This window comes from Trachypithecus francoisi, unplaced genomic scaffold (genome assembly GCF_009764315.1).
Source record: "Trachypithecus francoisi isolate TF-2019V2 unplaced genomic scaffold, Tfra_2.0 Lachesis_group2, whole genome shotgun sequence".
NCBI classification, from domain to species: domain Eukaryota; kingdom Metazoa; phylum Chordata; class Mammalia; order Primates; family Cercopithecidae; genus Trachypithecus; species Trachypithecus francoisi.
This window is the reverse complement of record NW_022681465.1, coordinates 77,207,540-77,235,054: the sequence shown is the minus strand read 5'-3', so window position 1 is coordinate 77,235,054 and position 27,515 is coordinate 77,207,540. Positions and strand designations below refer to the sequence as shown.

General features: G+C 36.6%; 1 protein-coding gene across 2 annotated transcripts in view; it reads right to left on the bottom strand.

Moving 5' to 3' along the window:
• Window positions 1-27,515, bottom strand: part of GHR (growth hormone receptor) — a 337,885-nt gene that overhangs the window by 8,572 nt on the left and 301,798 nt on the right. For both annotated transcript variants that reach the window (XM_033179464.1, XM_033179465.1), the window contains exons 4-8: window positions 25,042-25,171; window positions 19,019-19,191; window positions 14,241-14,419; window positions 3,255-3,420; window positions 820-910 (exon numbers count right to left, since the gene is read on the bottom strand). In XM_033179464.1, coding sequence (XP_033035355.1) covers window positions 820-910; window positions 3,255-3,420; window positions 14,241-14,419; window positions 19,019-19,191; window positions 25,042-25,171 — 739 coding nt within the window. The remainder of the gene's footprint in view (window positions 1-819; window positions 911-3,254; window positions 3,421-14,240; window positions 14,420-19,018; window positions 19,192-25,041; window positions 25,172-27,515) is intronic.

The window sequence follows — 27,515 nt, the reverse complement described above, 5'->3', positions numbered from 1 at the left end:
TTTACACTTATAAAGAATTTTAGCTGTGTTTATAAATGCAGGTGAAACACAAAATCATAAATATCCAAATAATTTAAATTAAACCTGAATTTACTTGAAATCACCATCATATGAAGTCTAAAAAATGTTTTATTAGACTTAACTATCTACCTGGGTAGTTTGCCACTTAAATTTTGCCTGTGTATTGAGATCAGGAGTTCAAGACTAGCCTGGCCAACATGGTAAAACTCTGTCTCTACCAAAAACACACAAAAATTAGCCAGGCATAGTGGTGGGTGCCTGTAATCCCAGCTACTTGGGAGGCTGAGGCAGGAGAATCACTTGAACCTGGGGGGCAGTGGCTGCAGTGAGCCAAGATCGTGCCATTGCACTCCAGCCTGGGCAACAGAGTGAGACTCCATCTTAAGGAAAAAAAAAAAAAAATGTCTGTATATAAGGACTGTATCAGACTCAGCCAAAGGCTCAGTGATACTTTGAAGTTCTGGAATGAATGGGTAAACTTGCTGAGGACTTGAGGGGAAGAGCTAGCTCTTGGATAAAGAGGTACACATCACAAGGTATGCATAGTCACCAGCCTAAGCCTCTTAATGTCCTGTACAAGTCTCCAGATAGAATCTAAACCTCTAAGTTGTCTATGATAAATACAACAAATTGAGTTTTATATAAATGGTAAACATATAACTGGAGATAAAAGTTTACTAGGTTAACTAAAATTTCCACTCATAATTTGACAAAGAAAATATCAAATAACAAATAGAAGCACATATGGAAATCTAGACAACTGGTAAAAAATACCAAAGAATACTACTTCACACCTACCTTTGCTGTTTAGAAAATAAGAATACAAATATCATCACTGTTAGCCCAAATATTCCAAAGATAATAATTAAGAGCCATGGAAAGTAGAAATCTGAAACACACAATAATATTTCGCTTTCAGAATTACGAATAGTTGAAGCACAGTTTACATTTCCCTTTCTCTTTTCACAAAAAATTTATAGTTTGTATTCATCTAATAAAGTCAGTGATTTCTCTTGATAACCACTGAAACAGAATGCAATGACTTAGTTTTTTTCTGTTTTATGAACTTCTCTGTCCACTTTTCAAATCTCCTCACATTAAAAAAACTTCAAAATAAAGAAACACCATATAGTTCAAAATCAGTGTGTTTTATGAAAACAAACAATCTGCTTTAAGCATATTATATGTCAAGGGAATATCATAAAGGTTTCAGCTCTAGGAAAAAAGTGTTGCTTATTAACACACTACCTAAATAATGCCCATCTGGTTTCTTTTCTACTTTTTTTTAAGTGTGGTGATTATCATAGCCTCCAGATTGAAGATTTATCAAAAAGACGAAGGCAGAGTTTTTATTGATAAATCATGACAGAAACTTCTTAGACACAAAGAATTTCACAGCTAAATTATTAAAATATAATAAATATATATCATGTATATTATATACATAAAACTGACAGAAAGATCACTACTGAGCTCCCATCTTCAGGTTTTAGTATACTTTGTATGAGACTTGGGGGAACCTGTTTGTAAAACTTCTATTTTATTCCTTAAGATTGAGTACCTGCCAGCTACTTTGCAGTTGGTTCCCAGTATTCTTACCACAGAGGCAGAGGCTAACCACTTTTTCATAAAAATGACAGATGAAATTTATCTTAACATTGCCATTTATTTATTTATTTATTTATTTATTTATTTATTGAGACGGAGTCTCGCTCTGTCGCCCAGGCTGGAGCACAGTGGCCGGATCTCAGCTCACTGCAAGCTCCGCCTCCCGGGTTTACGCCATTCTCCTGCCTCAGCCGCCCGAGTAGCTGGGACTACAGGTACCCGCCACCTCGCCCGGCTAGTCTTTTGTATTTTTTTTAGTAGAGACGGGGTTTCACCGTGTTAGCCAGGATGGTCTCGATCTCTTGACCTCGTGATCGGCCCGTCTCGGCCTCCCAAAGTGCTGGGATTACAGGCTTGAGCCAACGTGCCCGGCCAACATTGCCATTTAAAATGTAGGCCTTTATGCTGAAATAGTCTTTTCTTATTTAATAAGTTATTAAAATCCCCTAGGGAGATAATATAAGCATTTTAAATAATTGGTGGGGGAGAAAAAATCATTTTTTGTCTTGTAGTGTCTATAATTTCATATCAGTGACATATTTAGGAAAATAACATAAAGTTAGAGGTTTTTTTTTTGTTAGTAACAGAGGAAAAGACAGCTTAAAAAATATATGTTAAGTGAATTAAATGCCACCACACTAAGCTTAAGGGTGTATAGCTATCATACTTTTAAGACCAGAATTGCATTATATCAAATAGTTTGGAAACAAGAAGTCAGTTAACTAGAGTTTAGAGAAAATGGTGCTACAGAAATTTTCATCCTAGTGCTATTTAGTATCATGAGATTCTACCTGTATAGTAAATGCAGAAATATAAATTTATTTTCTATGTAGCTTATGGTTGTCTCGTTAACAAACATATAGCCCTGTAAACTTCTGTTTTCAGTGAAGATGGAATAGAGTCAATTCCCATTTGAGAATTATAATACTCTATACTTTCTGCTCATTATTAATCAGTTTTCTTTATTTCTGTATCTAAAAGTTTTAATTCTTTTATTCTAAATTCATAGGTCCCATTTTAAAAAACTTTAATCATTGTTGTGATTCTCCTACACAGGGTTTTCAAATGTTCCATGTCTCCTTTGAGTATGACTGCCACCCTACTTATTAGCCTTTCCTCTAGGAAAAAGCCATACCTCCACTTTCTAAAACTCTACGCAGCTGCTGTTGACTACCTATGCCGACTCAATATTAGGTTTCCTCTTAGATGCCACGTATCTATCCATCCATATAGAAACATACTTTCTTCCCTAATCATCAGAACAGCTTTTTTTCCTGATTATAAATTCAAAACAAACTTACTACAGAAAATTTTAGGAACATAAAAATATATAAAGAAAAGAATCATCTGAATTGTACCATCTGGAGATTGCCACCGAATTCCTGTCTCTAAACTTCCATCTGTCCCCCGGACACTTCCTGAATGAAAAATTTGGAAACTAAATCTTCCTTCTGCTTTTGCAATGAACAATATCTGTTACAGATATTGAGCTCAAGGTCTCTCATCGTGATATCTGATGCTAATATATTTTGATCTGGACAACACACTAACAGTGCAGGGTTGAATCAGCTGTTATATTGACAAAAGCCAGGTTAGCTGCTATTTTAATCTTTTATTTCTTTTACCTTCTTCACATGTAAATTGGTTCATCTGAGGAAGTGTTACATAGAGCACCTCACTGAACTCGCCATAATTTCCAGAGTTTCGTTGTTTGGATCTCACACGCACTTCATATTCCTTATCCACTTTCAAAGAGTACACTGGAACTGATGTTGACAATATAGGATCCATCTTTCAAGACAAAATATAAACGCATATTGGCTAAAGAATCAACAACTCAATGCAATAAACACTACAGGTATTCCCCCATTTGTATTCAGAATGGATTTTTATAAAGTAGGTAATATTTTAAAATGCATTGTGAGCATTTGCTATTTAAAGGAAGATTAAGGCAAATAATTATGTAAATAATCATTTTTTAAATGGATAATAGTTCACAAATTTAGTCTGGTATAAACCCAAATATATGGTAGACTCACTTAAAGAAATGCAGCTACAACTGTGCATTAGTCTTCCAGATAGTTAATAAGATTAAAGCATATTAGAATTACTCTGAATGGCAGAACTAGATGTCTACATATCTGGGATATTACACTTTTGTATGAAGGAAGAAATAAGAACAGAAAAACAAACATATTTCCACACCAAAATAAACTGTAGCCATAGCAAGTTGTATATCAGTGTTTGATGGAAATTCTGGGTAGTCATTCACATAATCACAGAATTGGAAAAGGTCCTAGAAAAATCATAATTGCCTTTATTGAATTTCCAAATACTTTTATTAAAAGGAACTACATATCTAATACGCTTGTTCTGGAAGGCTTAAAGCCACCACAGAACAGTTTGCTATTTAAAATTTGCAAAGAAAAGTCACAGGAGTTCTTTGGTAAGAAATATCTAGGTCTCACAACCCTTAAGGTTAGGATACTCCTTTATGTTCTCAGGGAAGGGTAGAGTGAGCTTGTTAGACTTTTAACACATATTGCTATCAAAGAGGTATACTCAACTAGTGATGCTATTTTCCTCCAAGTCAAATACTCAAAGCAGGTATTCAATGTGCTTTTCATATATATATATATTTTTTTGGTAGAACACCTTGTTGCTGTTTATAGAAAACTTTAAACACTCGGTTTTTCAACAGGATGGATTTTCACATAAATAAAATTCTCATAATTTGTTTTATTAAGCCAGCAGCTGGGCCTTCAGCTTCTAAAACAAGTTTTTCTTTTACCTCAATTAGTTTCTACTCACAAAGTATCTTTTTTTTGCCTCATGTGTATATGACAGTGTTTGTTTGTATTTTTTTATAGGAACCTCTGAATATATGGGTTATTTGCATGCCTAAAATGCTTTGTTTAAGGCAGGACACTGAATACTGAACTTTATTATTTTTTCTTAGGTTTTTTTTTTTTTTTTTAAAGCCTATGTTTTCATCCTCAAAGCCCTTATTTCTCTGTTACTGTCACCAATACAATTTCTTTAAAGATTTCACTAATAGAATCAAAAAAGGGCCCTCAGTGATTCAAGTTGTGGTCCTCTCTTCATATTCTCTCAACCCTCCACACCAGCCACACCAAACTCAGATTTTGAGTGGCTCCTACTTACGTGGCTCCTATCATACCTAACCCTGTCATCTGCTTGTGCAGGGAACTGTTTCTCATCCAAGTCTAAGTGCAAGTATTGAGGACAGCTGATATTCTAAGTCTTTGCTGGTACTTTTCCCCACTCTGCTCTGCCAGATAATATACTTCTTCTATTATTAATTATATTTCATTGTGCAAATTTAGTTATACACAGCTTTCTATGTTACATTGTAAATTCCCCAAGATAACTCATTATTTTTCATTTCCAAAGCCCAGTACCATATCAGATATACAGTGGGTGCTCAAGATACGGCACAGACATCATGAATAATTCCATGCTGTCCATTAAGTCTTTAAAAAACTGTAAGCTGTTGGTTTACTAGATAAATAGCTGTAAACACGGTCATGCAAAATGTATTTACTAAAAAGGGTGGCTGGGTGCAGTGGCTCATGCCTATAATCCCAGCACTTTGGTAGGCTGAAGTTGGCAGATCACCTGAGGTCAGGAGTTTGAGACCAGTCTGGCCAACATGGTGAAACTCTGTGTCTACTAAAATACAAAAATTAGCTGTATTAGCTGGGTATGGTGGCTTGTGCCTGTAATCCCAGCTACTCAGGAGTCTGAGGCATGAAAATCATTGAACTCTGGAGGTGGAGGTTGCAGTGAGCCGAGATTGGGCCACTGTACAGACAGAGCAAAATCCTGTCAAAAAAAAAAAAAAAAAAAGCACACTGCACACTGCTAAGCAAATTCATATTGCCAAATGGTAACATGAATTCCTGATGCAAGCAACACACACTAGGTTTTCCCCCTTTACTTATAAACTTGTTTTCTGCTTATGATGCCTGTGCTCCATAACCAATTATATTGTTTGTTTCTTCAAGAGATAAATAAATTATTATTGATAAGCCCCTGGTCTTTGTCCAAGACCTTTGCAAATTACCAAACTTATAAAATATCATGAATAAAAGTTATAAAGAAAAAGTTAACTGATCCCTTTGGTCTACCTAATGAGATTTAGCAGAGGTGCCACAAAAAGTGCAGCAAAGCCGTGTTGGGATACAGCCCTGAAGAGTTGATTAACAAAGTTACATGCTCACAAGTACCTGGTTCAGGGTGGGAGTTTCAAAGTGGTGGCTCAGTGAGATGTAACTATATGCCATGGGCTTTTAGGGATGCCATGATGGTAATTGAATCGATGAATGCTAACATACTGATTAATATCTTTGTGTTTTTCTAGGTTGTTTAACTTTTTTGTTTCAGGACTCCTTTACACTCTTAGACATTTGAGAATCCTAAAGATTTTGGTTTAGTTGGGTTATACCTATCACTATTTACCATATTAGAAATTGAAATGGAAAAAATTTTAAATCCTAATTTTTAAAATGAAAATAATAAATTGATTTTGTTAAAATAATACATTTTCATAAAAATTATTGTGCTTTCCCAAACAACAAAAAATAGAGTGAGAAGAGTGACATTGTTTTACATTTTTGCAAATTTATTTAATATCAGACTTAAAGGAAGATGACTGTATTTTTATAACTGCTTCTGAATTAAATCTATTAGAATGTGCTATTTTGGTTGATGTAAATGAATAAAACCTGGCCTCACACAGATAAATAATGAGGAAAAGGAGGAATATTTTAATAAACTTTTCACATAATTGTGAATATTTCTGTTTAACAATAGACTAAACTCAATTGATAGTTTCTTAAATGTTAGTGGAAATATGAAACCTGAAACTCTACCAATGAACTTTTTGTTTAACAATAGACTAAACTCAACTGATTTCTGTTTAACAATAGACTAAACTCAGTTGATAGTTTCTTAAATGTTAGTGGAAATATGAAACCTGAAACTCTACCAATGAACTTTTTGTACTTTGTTATATTAAAATTAACCATTCCTCACCAACAGACTTATCTTACAAGAACTGCTAAAGGGGGTTCTTTAGCTGAAAGAAAAGGAGGCTAATTAGTAACATAAAAACATATGAAAGTATAAAACTCACTGGTAAAAGTAAGCACACAGTCCAATTTAGAGTAGTCTAATATTTTCACGGTAATATGTAAATCACTTTTATTTTAGAATAAATGTTAAAAGATAAAATTATTAAAAATAACACTAGGTATAATAATTTGTTAAGAAATATGCAATATAAAAAGATGTAAGTGTGACATTGAAAATTTAAAATATGTGTGTGTGTGGGAGGGTATGCGGAGTAAAAGTGTAGAGTTTTTTAATGCAAGAAAGTTAAATTGTTATCAGATTAAAATAGCCTATTATAGCCACACGCACACACAGAAACCTAGGAATACATTTAACAAAGGAGTTGAAATATCTTTATAAGTAGAACTATAAAAACACTGATGAAAGAAAATGACAGCTAACGCAAATGGAAAAACATTTCATGCTTATAGATTAGAAGAATCAATATCATTAATATGACCATACTGCCCAAGCCAATCTACACATTCAATGTGATACCTATCAAATTATCAGTGCAATTTTTCACAGAATTAGAAAAAATAATTGTAAAATTCATATGGAAGCAAAAAACAGCTCAAATAGTCAAAGCAATCCCAACCAAAAAGAATAAACCCAGAGGCATCACATTACCTGACTTCAAATTATACTACAAGGCTACAGGAACCAAAACAGTATGGTACTGGTTAAAAAAGAAGACACATAGATCAATGGAACAGAATAGAGAACCCCAAAATAAAGCGTCATACCTACAACCAACTAATATTTGACAAAGTTGACCAAAACAAGAAATTAGGAAAAGACTGTTTAATAAATGGTGCCGGGTAACTGGCTAGTTATATGCAGAAGACTGAAACTGGACCCCTTCCTTTCAACATGTACAAAAATCAGCTCAAGATGGATTAAAGGTTTAAATGCAAAACCCCAAACTACAAAAACCCTAGAAGAAAACCTAGGAAATACCATTCCAGACATAGGCCATAGCAAAGACTTTATGACAAAGATGCCAAAAACAATTGCAACAAAAACAAAAATTGACAAATGGGATCTAATTAAACTAAAGAGCTTCTGCACAGCAAAAGAAACAACAGAAAAAACAATCTATAGAATGGCTGAAAATATTTGCAAACTATACATCTGACAAAGGTCTAATATCCAGAATCTACAAAGAACTTAAATAAATCAACAAGCCAAAAAAAAAAAAAAGTCTCATTAAAAAATGGACAAAAGGCATAAACAAACACCTTTCAAAAGAACACAAACATGGGCCAACAAGTGTATGAAAAAAATGCTCAACATTACTAATAATTAGAGAGAGGCATATCAAAACCATAATGAGATACTACATCACAGCAGTCAGAATGGCTATTCTCAAAAAGTCAAAAAATAACAGATGTTGGTGAGGTTGCAGAGAAAGGGAACACTTACACCCTGCTGGTAATAATGTAAATTAGTTCAGCCATTGTGGCAAGCAGTTTAGCAACCTCTCAAACAACTTAAAACAGAACTGTCATTTGACCCAGCAATCCCATTATTGGGTATATACCCGAAGGAATATAAAGGAATATAAACCATTCTATCCTAAAGACACATACACATGTATGTTCATCATAGCACTATTCACAATAGCAAAGACATGGAATAAAGAAAATGGTAGACTGGATAAAGGAAATGTGGTATATGTACACCATGGAATACTACTCAGGCATAAAAAAGAACAAGATCATGTCCTCTGCAGTCACATGGATGGAGCTGGAGGCCATTATGCTAAACACACTAATACATGAACAGAAAAACAAATACCACATATTCTCACTTATTAATAGGAGCTAAACATTGAGAACAAATGGACATGAAGAAGGAAACCATAGATACCAGGGTCTACTGGAGGGTAGAGGGTGGAAGGAAGGTGAAGATAAAAAAGCTGCCTTCTGGGTACTATGCTTATTACCTGGGTGATGAAATAATCTGTATGGTAAACCCCTGTGACATGCAATTTACCTATATAACAGACCTGCACATGTAACTCTGAACCTAAAATAATAGTTAAAAAATAAAACAAAAAATATCTTGAGACAAAAATGGAAACAACATACCAAACCTTAAGGGATGCAGCAAAAGTAGTTCGAAGAGCAATGGAATTTCATCGCAATAAATGCCTCCATCAGAAAACAAAGAAAGATCTCAAATTAATAACCTAATATTTTACCTGAAGAAACCAGAAAAAGAATAAACTAAGCATAAAGTTCATAGAAGGAAGGAAATAATAAAGATCAGAACAGAAATAAATGAAATAGAGAGTAGAAAATATTGAGATGGTTCCATGGTTTTGTTCTTGGTTCTAGCAATGTGATTATTATGTTTATGTATTTGTGTGTGATGAGCCATCCTTGCATCCCTGGGATAAATCCTACTTGATCATGGAGAATGATCCTTTTAATGTGCTTTTGAGTTAGCACATTAAAACAGTAGAAAAGACAATGAAACAAGTTTTTCTGAAAAGATAAAATCAACCAATCTTTAGCTAGACTAAGTAATATAAAAAAAAAAAAAAGAGAGAAGGCCCAAATTAAAAACAAAATCAGAAATGAAGGAGGAGACATTACAACCAATACCACAGAAATACAAATGTTCATAAGAGACCATTCTGAAAAATTATATGCATGAGAAATGAATAAATTCCTACACACAACAACCGACTAAAACTTTCTTGAAGAAATAGAAAATCTAAATAAACCAATAATAAGTAAGGAGATTGAATCAGTAGTAAAATGTCTGTCATCAAAGATAAGCCCAGGACCTGACAGCTTCACTGGAAGCTTCACTGGAACACCAATCTTTTTTAAACTTTTCCAAAAAATAGAAGAAAAGGGGATACTTTCAAACTATTTCTTGATGCTAGCATTACCCTAATACCAAAACCATGAAAGGACACTACAAGAAAAGAAAATTATGGGCTAATATCTCTGATAAATACAGATGTAAAAATCTTAAACAAAATGCTAGGAAACTAACTCAAAAGCACATTAAAAGGACCATTCTCCATGATCAAGTAGGATTTATCCCAGGGATGCAAGGATGATTCATCACACACAAATACATAAACATAATACATCATATTACTAGAACCAAGAACAAAACCATGGAACCATCTCAGTAGATACAGAAGAAGCACTTGTCAAAATTCAATATCCTTTCATGAAAAAAACCTTTAACAATTAGATATAGAAGGAATGTAATTCAACACAATAAAGGCCATGTATAACAAACTGACATCAGAATAAACAGTGAAATGTGAAAAGCTTTTCCTATAAGACAAGGAACAAGACAAAGACGCCTACTCTTGCCACTTCTATTCAATGTAACTCCTCTATTCGACTCTACTCTACTCAATTCAAAATCCTAGTCAGAGCAATTAAGCAAGAGAGAGAAATAAAAGGCATCCAAAATTGGAAAGGAAAAAATTAAATTGTCCTTGCTTACAGATGACATGATTTTATATATAGAAAACCCTAGAGACTTCAACAAAAAATTGCTAGAACAGATAAACAAATTCAGTAAAGCTGCAGGATACAAAGTCAACATATACAAATCAGTAATATTTCTATACACTAATAAGGAACAATCTGAGAAAGAAATAAAAAAATCCCATTCACAATAGCTATAAAAATAAAAATAAAATAAAATACCCAGAAATAAATTTAAACAAGGAGGTGAAAGATCTGTACACTGTAAAGTGTAAAACATGAAGACAACACAAATAAATGAACAGATAGCCCATGTTCATGGATTAGAAGAACTAATATTGTTCAAATGTCCCTACTATCCAAAGCAATCTACAGACTCAATGCAATCCTTATCAAAATTCCTATGTCATTTTTCACAGAAATAGAAAAAGCAATTCTAAAATTTGTCTGCAACCACAGTAGACTATGAATAGCCAAAGCAATCTTGAACAAAAAGAAAAAGGTTGAAATCATCACTCTACCGACCTCAAAACATAATACAAAGCTATGATAATCAAAACAGCATGGTACTGGCATTAAAATTACATTAACCAATGTAAAAGAATAAAGTGGTCAGAAATAAATCCACACATTCATAGTAAATTGATTTATCACAAAGGTGCTAAGAATACACAGTAAGGGAAGGATTCTGTCTTTAAATGTTGTTGGGAAAATTGGACATCCATATGCAGAAGAATGAAATCATACCCTTATTTTATATCATATACAAAAATAAACTCAAAATTGATTAAAGACTTAAATGTAAAACCTGAAACTGTACAACTACTGGAAGAAAATATAGAGTAAAAGCTCCATGACATTGGTTTCGGCAATGATTTTTTGGATATGACTCCATTGGGTAAGGCAACAAAAGTAGAAATAGATAAATGGGATTACATGAAACTAAAAGGCTTCTGCACTGCCAAGGAAACAATGAACAGAGTGAAGAGACACTCTATGGAATGGGAGACAATATTTGAATACATCTGATAAGAGTTTAATATCTGAAATATATATGGAACTAAACCAATTCAATAGCAAGAAAATAAATAACCCAATTAAAAAACAGGCAAAGGACCTGAATATAAATTTTTAAAAAGAAGATATAGAAATGGCCAACAGGTATATGAAAAATGCTTGACATCTTTAATCATCAGGGAAATGTAAATTTAAACCACAATGAGCTATCAGCTCACAGAAGGCATAGAGTGCACAAAGATGTTAGGATGGCTATTTTCAAAAAAAGAAGAGATAACAAGTGTTGGTGAGAATGTGGACAAAAGGGAACCCTTGCACACTATTGGTGGGAGTGTAAATTAGTATACCCTCTATGGAAAATAATATGAAGCTTCCTCAAAAGATGAAAAATAGAACTACCATGTGATCCATTATATTATTCCACTACTAAGTATATATCCAAGGAAAATGAAATCAGTACGTTGAAGAAATATCTGGGCTCCCATGTTCATTACTTATAACAGCCAAGAAATAGAATCAACCTATGTTCCATTAATGGATAAGTTGATAAAGAAAATGTGGTGTATATATATACAATGGAATGCTATCAGCCTTAAAAAAAGAAGGATATCCTGTCGCTTGTGACAACGTGGATGAACCTGGAGGATATTATATTAAGAGAAATGATCCAGAGACAGAAAAACAAATACCACATAATCTCACTTATATGCAGAATCTAAAAAAGTTGAACTCAGAAGTAGAGAGTTGAATGGTGGTTATCAGGGGTGGTGGGTAGGGTGGAGAGTTGAGGAGATATTGATGAAAGAACTAAAATTTTCAGTTAGTAGGAACAAGTTTAAGAAATCTATTGTACAAAATGGTGACTATAGTTAATGCCTATGTACTGTATTTTGAAAATCTCTAAGCGAGTAGATTTTAAGTGTTCTCAATATACACAAAAAAATGGTGTGTGTGGTAATGCATGTTACTTACTGTGATAGAACCATTCTACAATGTATCCATATTTCAAAAAAAGTTGTACACAATAAATACACAAAAAATTTTTTGATCATTAAAAAAATTCACCATTCTATCTAGTACTTTGAATGGATCATTTCCCCATGCATGATTTAATTACATCACATATTAGTCATTTGGAAAATACTGGTTCACTGACTTGTAGATTTTTCTAAATGTTTATATATTTTATTACACAATACAATTAAAAAATCACTTTCATTAATATCACCACGAATCTCTTCAAGAAAAGTCTTCAAATATTAAAACACTATCAAGCTCACGGTTGGAGACACAAATTTTCCAAAAAGGCAAAATGAATTGCTTTGAAAAGTCAATTTTTTTCCATGGCAAAAAATACAGTCAGTTGTTTTTCTTGAAGCGACAAGCTCACCTCATTCTTTTTTGAGAAATGTTTGCCAATTCAAATATGAATAAGCATCTGCCAGTTTATCAGTTGTTCTTCCAAGTAAAAATGGTGCTCCAAGCAATAAAAGCAACTAGTTCAGCTGGCAACTCAGTCATTTCAGCGCTTTTCTTCAAGATAAATACAATACCTCAGTATGCAGCAGACATGCTTAATGTGTCATTCCCATATGTCACACAGAATATTAATAAGCTATGTACTCAAAGGTCGAGATTTAGCAAAATTAACAATTTTTACAGCTTCATCAAGAATGTCATACGTGAAACTGGCTTTTTCCCCCTTCTTTACTGTCAGTGCATGATGATGGAGAATACAATGACTATTAGTAAAATTTGATCCTACTGCCTTGCTTCATGCTAAGGTGCCAGCAGTGTTTCCAGCATTGCTTTTGTGCCATTAAATTAAATTTCAGCATAGTGAATAAAATAACATTTTAGTGTATTGTGAAAATAGTACTGAACTCTCTGAAAGGGTCTCAGGGACCCTCAGGGGTCTGTGGTTCCCACTTTGAGAACTGCCACCTCAGGTATTTAGCACAGTGCCTTCTGCATAGTAGTTATTTCAGTACCTGTTGCTGAATAATGTTTGATTGTAGCTTGGATGTAGACAGTCTTGTTTGACTTAGCATCCAATCAGGCCTTTTATTTGTACCAAGTTACAGAACAGATATCTAAATTAAAATGATTCAGAAAATAGAGGTCCAAAGTCCAGTATTGCAACTACTCAAAGTTTCTCCAAACTTAACTTTCCTCTAATGACAAAATTGGCATCTTTTTCAGTGGTTCACTGAATGTCCTGGTGTCTCAAAATTCTGGGAGTGATCTGTGCCAGGCTGCTGGGCATCACCTGATGAGTGGCCAGAAACTGCTTGGCTTGGCTGTGGCTGTGGCTGTGGTTAGACAGATTTAGAATTAGTTATATTGGGAGCAGCATGATACTCCCATTTTTCCTCTTGTTATGTGCCATGTGAACTTTATCAAAGTGCTGAGTTCCATATGCTTGGTAAGGAAGAGAGGGATTCAGAGGTCAACCGGTACCATGCTCTCTAATTGCCTACGTAAGAATCTCAGCTTGATTCTTCTCTGAGGTATGTAACAAAACATCCTTCTGAAACCTCTAAGAGACAAATTCCCTTCCTCTGTTTCCTGTAGACACGTATGAATTTGTTTTAATGGGAGTCTTTTGAGTAGCAGCAACTGAAATCATGGGAAAATATTTGGCCATAGTCACTGTTGACTTTGATCACAAACTTTCCCATTTTTATCCACATCCCAAAGACAGCTAAGTGGCCAGTCTATAATTTTACTCTAAAGTTAAACTGGACCTCAAGAATGAATAGAGAAATAGTTTTCCTTTCCTTCCACAGGCCTCCATATATACATAAGCATCTCCTGTCTTAACAGAATTTCAAGATAATATTTTACTCATTAACATGTTTTCTCAAATAAGAAATTATGGCGCATACAGCATGAACATGTGGTATTAGGTCAAAAGAAAGTCTAATGATAAATGAGAGAGAGGTTGATGAAATAGAAAGAAAAGTCAAAGTGTAAGGTGTAGTGACATCTTACCATTTTCCATTTAGTTTCATTTACTTCTTTGTATTGAAGTTCATATTCCAGAACCATCCATCCTTTCTGAATATCTGCATTGGGTGGTGCTTCCCATCTCACTTGAATATCTGCATGAATCCCAGTTAAACTGACGTTCAGTAAAGTCCAGTTGAGGGCAATGGGTGGATCTGGTTGCACTGTGCAATTCAACAGAGCATTAGTACACAGACAGACACAATTTATTATTAATGGAAGGCATTCTTCTCAGAAGACCAAATTACTTTCTACATTTTTGATCATTCATACTCTTATTTCTTCCAATCTTTTTCTTACTGTAACTTTCACTTTATAAGAGAGTAACTTTTTTTAACTCAAGGGTGACTTGTTTCTAACTTTTAAATAAGCCCTTTCAAAAATTCCTTTGGGAGCAAAAAATCTGATCACTAACTATTTTCAAGATCTGCCATGTTTTATATTTCTTTTTGCTCTGATATCATAAATGCATCAGGATTTTGGCAAATGAATTCATTTTCGCTTGAAACTGAAAAAACAGAGTCAGAAAAACTTACGGAATTTAGACATGGGGCTGCTGTGGAACTAGGGGTAGAGAAATCTTTTTTCTTGCAACTATGTATGGCCTGGGGGCAGAGACCTCATTTACCTCATTTCTGTGTTGTTCCCTGAAAGGCTTATCTTTGCCTCATTAATCCGTATTCCGTCAGCTGTACTTTCAAGATATAGCAGAATCCAACCATGTCTCACTGCCTGCACCACTATAACCTGGTCCTAGCCATTATCCTTTTTTACTCTTCTTCAATCTTCTCATACAATCTTCCTGCACACTCTGCTAACGCTCCCTAGCTTTGTGGTCTTCCTAGCCACATGTGATGTTTTCTTCTGACATAAGAAGGAAGAAGGCATTATGCTAGTCTCATAAGTGGTGACGATTCAATGTTTTCTGTCTTTTTCTTAACTGTCATATGAACAACTTGAAACACTGTTTTCCTCAGGTTCTATTGATATACTCTACAGTCCCAGGAAAATTTGTTGCATTCTGCTTATTAGGACCTCAAAGACCACAGTTTCTCAGAGGCTGATGAAGAAAATATGGATTTCAAAGCCAGGAACTATGTATAAATTTATATTCTAGATAGTTCCCGGTAAATTATTGCTGGTTTTTCTGTCATATACAGAAGGCCACCTAGAGTGTTGCAAAGTGTGCATCCCCAGGGTTGACTGGAGATAACTCTACAGATACACACAGTGAGGTGCTCTTACTGACTGTCAAATCTGGTGGCCAAAGAGGGAAGCTCTTGTGTGCACCCACGTGAAAACAGGCTTTATGGTGGAGGAGCATGCTGTTGCCCTCTGGGGTCGACACCACCTTTTTAAAAACAGGGAGAGTCAAAATTTGATGAATCATGACTACATTTTGAAAATTAAATTGGAAGGATATGCAAAATGGCCAGACTACATATGCCGATATAATGGCAGTAATTCCTCAACCTTCTGGATTTGTTGGAGATTCAGGAATCCTGATAATCAAAGCTTAACCCTTTAAAGTGACAAAACTATAAAACTGGTTTTAATGGAAGATTTTCTAGAACTTATTACTTATGCTACATTTGAAAAATAGAGGATATGAGACAAGGTCCTTTTGGAAAAGGCTTGGTACCACCATTACAGGCATAATAATGACCTCTCCTTTACCTCTACACATACATCTACACGCTGTATTGACAACTCCTGTGAGATACTTTAAAAATATCTGAAACTTAATATATCCCCAAACAAACCCTTGCTCTTCCTCTCCAAAACCTGCTCTCCTTTCCTCTTTCCCATCTCTGTTAATGAGGACTCAATTCCTCTAGCTGCTCAGGATAAAAACAATGAACTCGTCCTTGGCTCATCTTTTCCTCACTAATCCATATTCCATCAGCTGTACTTTCAAGATATAACAGAATCCAACCATGTCTCACCGCCTGCACCACTATAACCTGGTCCTAGCCATTATCCTTTCTCATTCTTCTTGCTGCATTTGTCTCCCCACTGTACTCCTTTGGTCTTTGTCCCCCTCCAGTCTATTCTCCATGCAATCCTCAAGTGAAATGACACAGTGATTATCCTAACACATTAGATCACATCACTCATCATCTAAAACCCTCCAAAGGCTTCCTACCTCACTCCAAGTGAAAGTCAAAGTCATTACAATGGTTGGGTAGATTTGACTGTCTTGTCTGTGGGATTTGGTCTCATACCAGTCTCCTCAGTCACTCTGTGCCCACCCCACCGCCTGCCTGCTGTTCACTGAGTGAGGAAAAGCATGCTTCTACTTTGAGATCTTTCCTCTGGCTGTGCCCCTTTGCGGAAATGCCCTTCCCTGAGACACACACATTATTATCCTCTCTAATCCTTCTTTATTCAAATGCCCTTGACTCAGGGATGCCAATCTTGAAAACTCAATACTGCAACCTCTTCAACACTCCTATTCTCCTTTTCTATATTTCTCCATAGCATTGTCGCTTTCTGCCCTCACTGGGATTAGATCCCACCAGGGAAGACAGTTTCTATCCCCAGCATGGAGAACACTGACTGGCCTGAGAGAAGAACATAATAAATATTTGCTGAATGAATTGAATGACTGACAAATGTCTAACTAATACAGTACTTTAAATCCAAAGAACAGCCCTGTGAGGTAGTACCATACATTCACATTTTACGAGGAAGCTGAGGCTTATAATGATTGACAACTTTCTCAAGATCTATTAGGGTTACCTTAGTTCTTTGTTTTCTTTCACTCTCAGCACCTTCTCCCACAACTATTGTGCTAGTTGTAGCTGCCTGTCATAATCTTTTACCTTGATGATCTCAGTCTTTGAACCTCTTCTACCTTTAGTCCGTCCCACTCCAATCTATGCTTCACATTGCAACAAGATTAATTTCTCTGAGGCATTGATAATGAGACAAGTGGTAATGCAAAGCCTCAAGAGTAAAAGCATGGAGGCTGGAGGTTCAAATCCCAGCTCTACCTACTAGCTGTTTTACTTGAACTTCAAATGCCCTGCACCTCGGTTTCATTATCTGTAAAGTGCGATTGCAAAAGATGGTTTTTATACCTGACACGTGGTAAGTCTTTTGTGACTGTTAGCTATTACTATTCTCAAGTCATTTCCCTATTTAAACATCCTCAAAGGTACCTTGTGACAGTTAAAGTCCAAATTCCTTTTTGGGCCATGTACAACTACTGATGATTTCTCCAGCTGACTAGTAGGGCTTTCTAACTGCTCCTGAGTCCCCTTGAACATGTACTATTTGTTACTGTTGGAACTTAGTAGTTACTGAAAGGCAAGTCCACTGCAGTGCCTGACAACACTCACTCATGCTTTTGACCACTGTGGGTAACCACTTTTTTAAAAATAGGGAGAGTCCAATTCCAGTTCAGAGGTAACTAAACTGTCACCATCTCTGTGCAGCCAGCCCTTCCTCATCCCTCAGGCCTGTCAATCATTCACACATTTGGCCACCACCTTTGCAGCTCTGCATTCCACATATTTCCAGGCTAACACCTATCACACTGCACTGCAATTATCTGCAAACATGCCTGACTCCCTTCTTCGACTGTATCGTACTTATTCTATAACCACCACCACCAGAACAGTGCCTGACACATGACAGGTGTTCAGTGAAAGTCAGCCAGGTAAATGAGTAGGACTGGCCATATGCTATTGGCAGAGAACAGAGTTAGAATATGGGTTTTAACTCAGTATTCTTGCTACTATCCCATTCTGCTATCCCATTTAGTTTTAGCTCAACAGCTATACCACTGATGTTAAGGACACATACTAAATTGTCTTTGCAAAGCAATTGGGTTATTTTTACTGCTTGATACAGGTCTCTTAATCTTCTCCCTTAAAGTCAGCCTATTAGATTTTATTTGTTTCTATCTGTAACTTCTAGCCACATACTCCTATCTCTTCCAGTCAGCTTATGCCTAGAAAACCACATAAAAGAACAACACATTTGGGAGAAGCAACGAGGAATTCCTATAAGCAACAAATTAGCTTTTGTGGATAGATTTTGAGGCACCAATTTCAGCTACTCAATGTCCTTCTTTGATTCTTTCTATTTTGCTGTTTATACTATTAAAGTATAAACATGAATATTCTAATTATAGTTGTTTGTTTTATTTGTTTTGTTTCCACCTTGTGTCCATATGATGGGCAAAGGATCCTCTGTTTGGATCTTTCACTTAGTTCACTGAGCTGATTGTCTCCAGTATTTGTTCTGAGATCTTATAAACATGTCTTTAAAGTGACTGTGGCTGTTTTGTAAATGTAAAATTCCAGAATGATTATGCTTTGTGATAAAGAAAATCTAGGCTTTGATTATAGCAACGGTAGAGGTCAAAGGCCAACGTATTTCAGTGAATCTGAATATAAGCATCCTATCAAATAATTAGGAAGTAAGAAATTCTAAGAATATATTAAGTTTACCCTTTGCAGTGGAACATAACACAACACAGCTTCAAAGATATCCTAAAGGAAAAGACTCCACAAGGTTCCTATTCTTTTCTTCACAACATTTACTGCCAGGTTACTTTATGTTAAAGTCAACTTAAGTTCCCCCTGCCCTTTTCCTCTTGCTCACCAGTTGATCCCATCTCCTTAAAACAGATCTCCATGTATCTATAGAACGCTGTTACAAAGTCTTCCTACTTGATTATACTTGGACCTTGCAGGCTTCCCCATTTATTTAGTGTAAAACTATGTCAAATGAAACAAAAACCTGTGATTTACCTATTTCGTCAACAGAGAAACACTTTTCATCCACTGTACCACCATTGCTAGTTAGCTTGATACAATAAGGTATCCAGATGGAGGTAAATGATGAATTAAAGTAACAGCTGTTTTCCCCAGCAGAAACATAATCAGGGCATTCTTTCCATTCTTGAGTCCATTCTTGAATATTTCTAAAATGGAGGATTAAAAAAGATTAATTGTTCCAAAAATCATGTTGCAGCTGAAGTCCAAGTAAGGTGCTTGATAGTCTGATTCAATAAATTGGAACACAAATATTTTGTGAAGACGTGTTTTAGCAACACCATTTCCAAGACATATCACATGGGTGAACAATATCATCAGTGTCTGAAGACTGCTACGAGGCCATTTGGTACTTCTGCCTGTGGTAAAACCTTCCGTTTATTGAATGCATATGCTATGTCTGGTCATAAATTTATTCCTATGGTAGGTACTTTATTATGCCCGTTTTACAGATGAAGGTTCTGAGACTTAGGGACATTTTAAAAATGTTCATTAAAACAGTACAGAGAATCACCCCAAACTAGAGATTCCCAGAGAACAGTGAAAGTTTAGACCTGGCTGTTTTCCCAGACTATGGTGAAAGAAACTGAGGAGACAAGTTGATGTGTGCTCCGGGCAGAGTGACACACCAACACTGTGCAGATATAAAGATAAGTAAGACGCAGTCCCCTAATTCCAGGCTAAAATAAGACTCAAATTCCCATCTGAGTAGTTTTTTGGGTCTCTTATATGCATTACATTGATATTTAATGAGAACTGGTTATGTCTAAAACATAATGACAGACACTATGGGGGATTCATAGATGTCTAAGGAATTCCTCCTGCCTCAGAAGGAAAGAGCAAAAAATGGTATTACAAAGCAATGTGGGTAAGTGCTCATTAGTAGTGCTCTCTAGGGTCCTTAAAAGTTCAGAAGAGGGAATGATTGCTGTGGCTCTTCATGGAAGGCTTCAAGGTGGAGGTGTGTTTTTAGCATTCTTGAAGGATGGGTAAAATTTAATAGATGACAATATGGCAAGGAAGGGAGGAAACTGAGAGGTCAGAGGGATTGAGGTAAGGAAGTATGGGCATGAGTGTGGTAAGGGAAACAAAAGGCAATGGAATGACAGGAAAATTTTCTTAAATTAGAATTGCTACTTGGGTGAGGTAGTTCATTATCCCCTTGTTATTCACTAGCCTATTAACTGAGAAGATAATTTATAAGTCAAAGGGACATAAAACCACGTAATCTGTGGTTGTGGAAGATGAGGTAGGAATGGCCTGTGCAGCCAGAGGCTCCTGTGGCTCACAGGCCAGACTGTAGAGGTTTGGGACCATCCCTCTGTGGGATGGGTGCTGGGCAGCAGTGGACAATGAGGACATTGCAGGCTGTAAGGAAGGCAGGACCTGGAAGGAAGGGATGCAAAGCTGGGAGAAGACGCCTATTTCCTTCTTATAGCTGTTTCTCAGGCTGGTCTGCTTGGCAACAGGAGAAAACTTGTGTAGTATCAGGGGGTACTTGAGACGACTGCTCCTCAGCTGTTGGAAGGAAATTGGGATTTAAATGGCAGAGACTCCAGGGGCTGAGATAGTGAATTGCTGCTTTGGTTGAGACTCTTAAAAGTTGCATATGCTGGCTGGGTACGGTGGTTCATGCCTGTAATCCCAGCACTTTGGGAGGCTGAGGTAGGTGGATCATGACGTTAGCAGTTTGAGACCAGCCTGGCTAACATGGTAAAACCCCGTCTGTACTAAAAATACAAAAATTAGCTGGATGCAATGGCATGCTCCTGTAATCCCAGCTATTCAGTAGGTAGGCTGAGGCAGGAGAATTGCTTGAACCCAGGAGGCAAAAGTCGCAGTGAGTCAAGATCGCGCCACTGCACTCCAGCCTGGGCGACAAAGCAAGACTCCATCTCAAAAAAAAAAAAAAAAAAAATTGCATATGCTTGAATGAGATTCATCTCTGATGCAAAAAGTAGATGGGCAAAAGGCAGAAGAAAAGATAAGGGGTGTGTGTGTGTGTGTGTGTGTGTGTAAGTATGTGTGTATGTAGAGTCAGAAGAAAAATGCTAAAAAAAATTAGGAATAGGTGGGTGGTTCATTGAACTATAGTATGCTTAATTTGATATTTACTTTCAAACTAAGTAAGAGTGTATTAAAGAGAGTAGTTGTAAGAAGATTGCCCAGAAAATGAAGCTTTCACATAATAGAAAGGATATCAAATGTACTTAGCACAAGTGATAGTATAAAAGTTAGAAAACTCAAAGTATTAAGACGTCCCAAAGATGTAGATAGTGCTCAACAGGTCTGGATTTCTAAAATATTAGCTCTTTCATGATTCACAGAATTTCTCAACAGTGCATGTCAGTACCTTGGTCCCCATGAGGACTGTGTAAAAAACCCTGTTTAGATTATCCCAAATCCATGAACTCCACAGGACAAACAAAGCATTTATTTTAAGCATGATGGATCAGAAACAGCTAGTTCAAAACACTGCTTCCAACCTCTTTCTTCATGAACCAATGTTGAATTTCGCGTTAAATAAATATTTATAACTTATATTTTAAACTATTAAATGTAGACAAGAACCCAAATTAGCTCAAAAAACAGATACTGTGTCACTTGCCTTCTCTGGGTTGAATGTCTCTATAGAAGACCAAAATCAATTCATGGAAGCTACCCTTTGCTCTTACTCCCAAAAGTTAAGTGCTTTAGGTTTGCTCCCAGACTATCTTGTGAAACGGAAGGGGTGAGAACCATAGAAAGAGACTATCATTAAAAATAAGAATAAAGAGCAGAAGAAATGTTTTTCATCTAAAGACAACCAACTGGAAAAAATAATAAAAATAAAACCTCATGTATGTTTTTAAGGGCAGCTCTTCTCATGACAGAAAGCTCACATGTTTTTGGCTTTAAATTCAATACTTTTGTTTAAGAAAAATGAAAGTAATAATGCCCTTTCTCCCTACTGATTTTCCACACAAACTTGTATAGAAAATAAAATTTCTTTTAAGACCAGGGTAATTTTTGAAGTGGGGTTGAATGGGTATGGAAGAGGTGGGGGATACAACTTTAAGGACTGAGTGTTCATATGCCCAGTTCCTTTAAAAACACAGCTTTTACATGCAAGGAGCTGAGAGCAGAGCAGCTTGAACATGCTTCCTAGAGCCTCCTTTTGCCATGCCTGTAATGTGCATTCATCCCGAGTCCCCTGTAAGCTCAGAGGCTGAATTTGGCACTATCGCCATCACAGGATGGCAGAGACTGTTTTGAATCAGCTGCTTTAACATGTGGAGGCTGTCTCTTCTGCCAGCTACCTGGCAAGGAGCAGAGCCAGGCAAAACACACAACTGCCTGTAGGGCTGTGCCTGAAATGTCGTGTTGACAGCCTGACATGTTCACATTCCGTTGTGCTTTAGATAGGCCAGGCCAGCAAACTGAAACAACTGCACCTCCCACTGACTCTGGTTTTGGATAAAATCCACAGTTTTATTTATGTATCAGGGATGCGAAGCACGTTTCTATAGTTTCAGGAGTTGCCTGGCAACTGAGTTCTAAGAACAATGACAGGAGTCAGAAAGTGCATTTGTATTGTCTTCTTCGTGAAGTGGGCAATGAGAAGTCAAATTTATCTGTACACTAATCAGTCCAGTCCAGTCCTGATACTCCTAATCCCTCAGTTTTACCCTTCTTCGATAAACTGGGCTGTGGGCTCATAGTAGTTTGGCTAAGATATTCAAAATAGTTATATTTTATAGAAAAAACACAAATATCTAATTTTGTAAGTTTGGGTTGGCACTTAATCATAAGGTTGTACTTACTCTCCTGGGATTCCAAACACTATCAGGGCAAAATCTAAGACATCTTTCTGAATATGTCTGAAATGTTTCCTCTACCCAGTCACACTTTCAGCAGCATGCTTGGTAACGTAGATCCTGAATTTGAACCAGGGATGCTGAAATGACTGGGGTGTGCATAAGATGCCTGTGGAAAGAGTTATGTGACGCTGATTGATGAGGGCAAGGGACATATATTTATCAAGGCTTCATTCCTTTCGATTTCTCTTTTTGCTTATATTCAAATTTGGTAAATACTGAGGTAGCAAAACATTTTCATAAAGTAGGCCCAGCTTAAGAGGTTATTTTGCTAATTTTCTTTATTTAGTGATTCCACACATTTCAAAAGTGTCATCAAACATACTAACTTCATGTCCAAATGTGTTTATAGAAATCAACTTTGTTTACAGGTCCCAACCTCTTTGTGGTGTCAGCCTTAAGGAAAAATATAGTATAATTGGTGCCCAAACATTTCATCTTCACTTCACTTCATCTAAGAGATCTCTCTTACACTGAAACGTGGGGAAGGTCCACTTGGTTGCTAACTCCAAGTATTTTTTTATCTGCAAATTAAGCAGCAGCTCTGCATTAAAATGGTCTTATACCAATAATTATAACAATTTATTGGTATAAATGGTCTTATACCACTTATAGTCATCTTTATAGTCCAGGAACTGGATTTCTATATCATAATTATTTTTAAATTATCACTATACTACCGATAATAAGAATACCAGCTACAATTTGCTGAGTAATTATTATGTATCAAGTACTCTGCCAAGTATTTTTCATGGGTTATCTCATACGATCCTCACAAGAAGCCATGAGGCAAGTCCGTTATCTCCTTTCTGCAAATGAGGATGCTGAGTTGTACACAAACTGGCTAATTTCCTGAGTATTCCTTGGTGAGAAAGTGCAGAACTACACTGAAGTGCAGGTTTGTTGGCCCTGAGCTCATACCCTTAACTATTGGCTGCGTCTTCCTTCCCTTTCCCAGCTCTTCCGTGGGATAGACAATATCATCCTCCGACTAACGAACACCTTGAGCCAACGACAAAGGGTCCTCACTAAGCCTGCATCTTGGCTTAGGCCTTCTCTGGGGGTTGGGTGGAAAAGAAGAGATAATGAAGTGTTTAAGCCTAAAATGTATAAAAGGTAAAAATATACAGAGTAAGAGTAAACCAAAAATGAAAATAATGCCAGGTGAAGGGGAAGAAATAAATAACTTGGGTGGTACCTATATTGAGAGGTCTTTGTTTCACCCTTCCTCTGTTATTTTAGAGGGTCACTGGTAAAAATGAAGAAGTACTACAGTCTTTTACTGAATATATTTAAGAGAAGGAGTATATTATCTGGTTAGAAACCAAGCTACATCTTTTAAAACATGCATCTTTTCAAAAACACCTATAACTTTCCACCACAAATAAAGTAAAATTCAAAGCCTTGCCCTTGTCTACGAGGTTTGGCATAGTCAGTCCCTAAGTAACTCTCTGATCCCTTCCCATATCACTCTCCTCACTTTCAATCTTGTGCCTTCAGTGCTGGCCTTTTTCATCCCTCAAATAGGCCAAGACTGCCTCAGGGACTTTGTACTTGCAATTTCCTCTGCCTGGATAGCCTTTCCCCCAGATATTCACGTGGCCTGTCCCATTTCACTTATGTCTCTGGTGTAGGACACCACAATAGAGAGGCCTCCTAGGATCACCCATTTCAATATCACTCAAGCCTCTTATACACACTGTCATCCACATGCACATGCCCACGTGTATCCATACACGCTCTCACTCATACTTTGACACACTCTCATACATTCTCATGTACATACACAAACTCCCACACACTGCTGATATGCTGCTTTGTGGCTTTATTTTTCTTAATAACCTATATTACTAGCTGACATTTTATTCAATTTTTATTGCCTGTCTCCTTGCATTGGAAGGAAATCTCCATGAGACCAGGGATTTTGTCTTTTGTAATCACTGCTATATCTCCAGGGCCTAAAATAGTACTCAGCACATAGGATAGGCTTAATTAATATTTTTTTCAGTAAATGAGTGAATGAATATTTATAGATTACATAAATCACAACAAATCACTTCTATTCCCATACTATATGTGACTCAGTGTACTTTAGTAGGTACATCCATGGAGAGGAAAATTGGAAAGGCATGAGGGCAGCACCTTCTGGTATAGAACAGCTGTATGGGTCCTAGGCTCTTTGAACCATGATGAACCGCATCTGTCCAGTGGCATGAAAAAGTCTCTCGCTCAGGTGAACGACACTTGGTGAATTTAGGCTCCTTAGAAGAGTCTGCAGAATAAAAAGAAAAGGCAAGGCATGAAATCAGGTGGGTCATATGTGATCCTAATGAGACACGTATTTAAAGTGTGTGAAGAAACTACTGGAATGAAGCCAGCATATTCCATGTCTAGGAGGTGATGCCGATGTCTTCCAGAAAAGCATTTCTCCTGTGTCAGTTTTAGAGCCTGTTGCTTGCCATTGTCAGCCTTTGATTCTAGACACAAACCACTTTGCCTTTTATTTCAAGCATTTTGTAGGACCTGTTTAAGAAACCAGAGCTAGAGATTAGAATTTGGATATAGGTAGTTAATCTGGAAGGTGACTTCCAGATGTAGCAGTGAGGGAATGGGGAGGGTGGGAAGGAAAGGGAGAACAACTAATATGTGTGTGTTACCGAGCTGCTGTGTAGAATATACACCACCATTGTTGTGTAGAAAGATGAGAGGCTAGGACATTTATCTACCACTCCCGGTACCCAGTGGTTGAAGGGTGCCTCAGAGATGTTCACCTCCATGCACTTCTAGGCTGTACCTGCACAGGAGCTGAGGGTCTTTGCCGAGGCAGGCACCTGAGTGTGCACCTGAGTGGCATAGTGGCAAATGGACACCACAGATGGTTGTGCTGACATCAGGTGGACATGGGGGATGTAGTGTGGGAACCACAGCATGCACTACAGGGCCATTTTTCTTTTCATAGATTTCTGATAAAAGTCACGTCTGTTTGCATTCTTTTAAAAGATTCAGCCAGTAAACTCATTAAATAGATGCCAATTCTAAACAACTTATACACACACATGTGTTAATTCTAATTTGAGAAGTAAGTGCAGAATGCCTTTTATGTGTTAGGATTTTAGCCAAAATTCCTCTGCATCTATGAAATCTGTTGTTATAGATGTACAACAGACAGGTATGAAGCAAGACACATGTTTATATATCAATTCTCAGTGTTCTGATGTTCATGGCCATTTTGGAGATTTCTTTTCAAATTTCTCTTCTTTTCCTTGTTTTTTTTCTCCTTATATGATTAGCCTTCAATCAGATTGTAAACTTAATCTAAAACTCTCATTCCTGGGTATCAGGGAGGCTCTCAATCTTAAAGTATCTTTATCAATACTTTGAAAGATCACTTAAAAATAAATAATATGAAGCAAATGCATAAAAACTCATGATTCCAAATTCCAGGTTACATACCTGATGTTATGAACCAAAAACACGCCTCTTTTCTCCTCTAGCAACAAACTCATAAGGGATGGAATGTTATACACCTTCTAAACAAATCCATCATTCAAATTCATTCAACAAACATTATTAAACACAAATTTTGTACCAGGTTCTGTTCTAGGAATAGAGAAATGAACAAGTTGATAAAAGTTGGTCCTTGTCTAGTTTTCATTCTAACAAAGGCAAGGATGTGGGGATCCTATGTAGAAAAATAAGCTGGGTCAGGTAGCGTGATGCCTTCAGCTTTGTTCTTTTTGCTTAGAATTGTCTTGGCTATGCAGGCTCATTTTTGGTTCCATATGAAATCTAAAGTAGTTTTTTTTCCAATTCTGTGAAGAAAGTCAATGCTAGTTTGATGAGGATAGCATTGAATCTATAAATTACTTTGGGCAATATGGCCATTTTCATGATATTGATTCTTCCTATCCATGAGGATGTTTTTCCATGTGTTTGTGTCCTCTCTTATTTCCTTGAGCAGTGGTTTGTAGTTCTCCTTGAAGAGGTCGTTCACATACTTTGTAAGTTGGATTCCTAGGCATTTTATTCTCTTTGTAGCAATTGTGAATGGGAGTTTGCTCGTGATTTGGCTGTTTGTCTGTTACTGGTGTATAGGAATGCTTGTGATTTTTGCACATTGATTTCATATCCTGAGACTTTGCTGAAGTTGCTTATTAGCTTAAGAAGATTTTGGGCTGAGATGATGGGGTTTTCTAAATATACAATCATTGCCATCTGCAAACAGGGACAATTTGACTTCCTCTTTTCCTAATTGAATACCCTTTATTTATTTCTCATCTGATTGCCCTGGCCAAAGCTTCGAATACTATGTTGAAAAGGAGTGGTGAGAGAGGGCATCCTTGTCTTGTGCCAGTTTTCAAAGGGAATGCTTCCAGTTTTTGCCCATTCAGTATGATATTGGCTGTGGGTTTGTCATGAATAGCTCTCATTATTTTGAGATACATCCCATCAATACCTAGTTTATTGAGAGTTTTTAGCATGAAAGGCTGTTGAATATTGTTGAAGGCCTTTCCTGCATCTACTGAGATAATCACGTGGTTTCGTCATTGGTTCGGTTTATGTGATGGATTACGTTTACCGATTTGTGTATGTTGAACCAGCCCTGCATCCCAGCG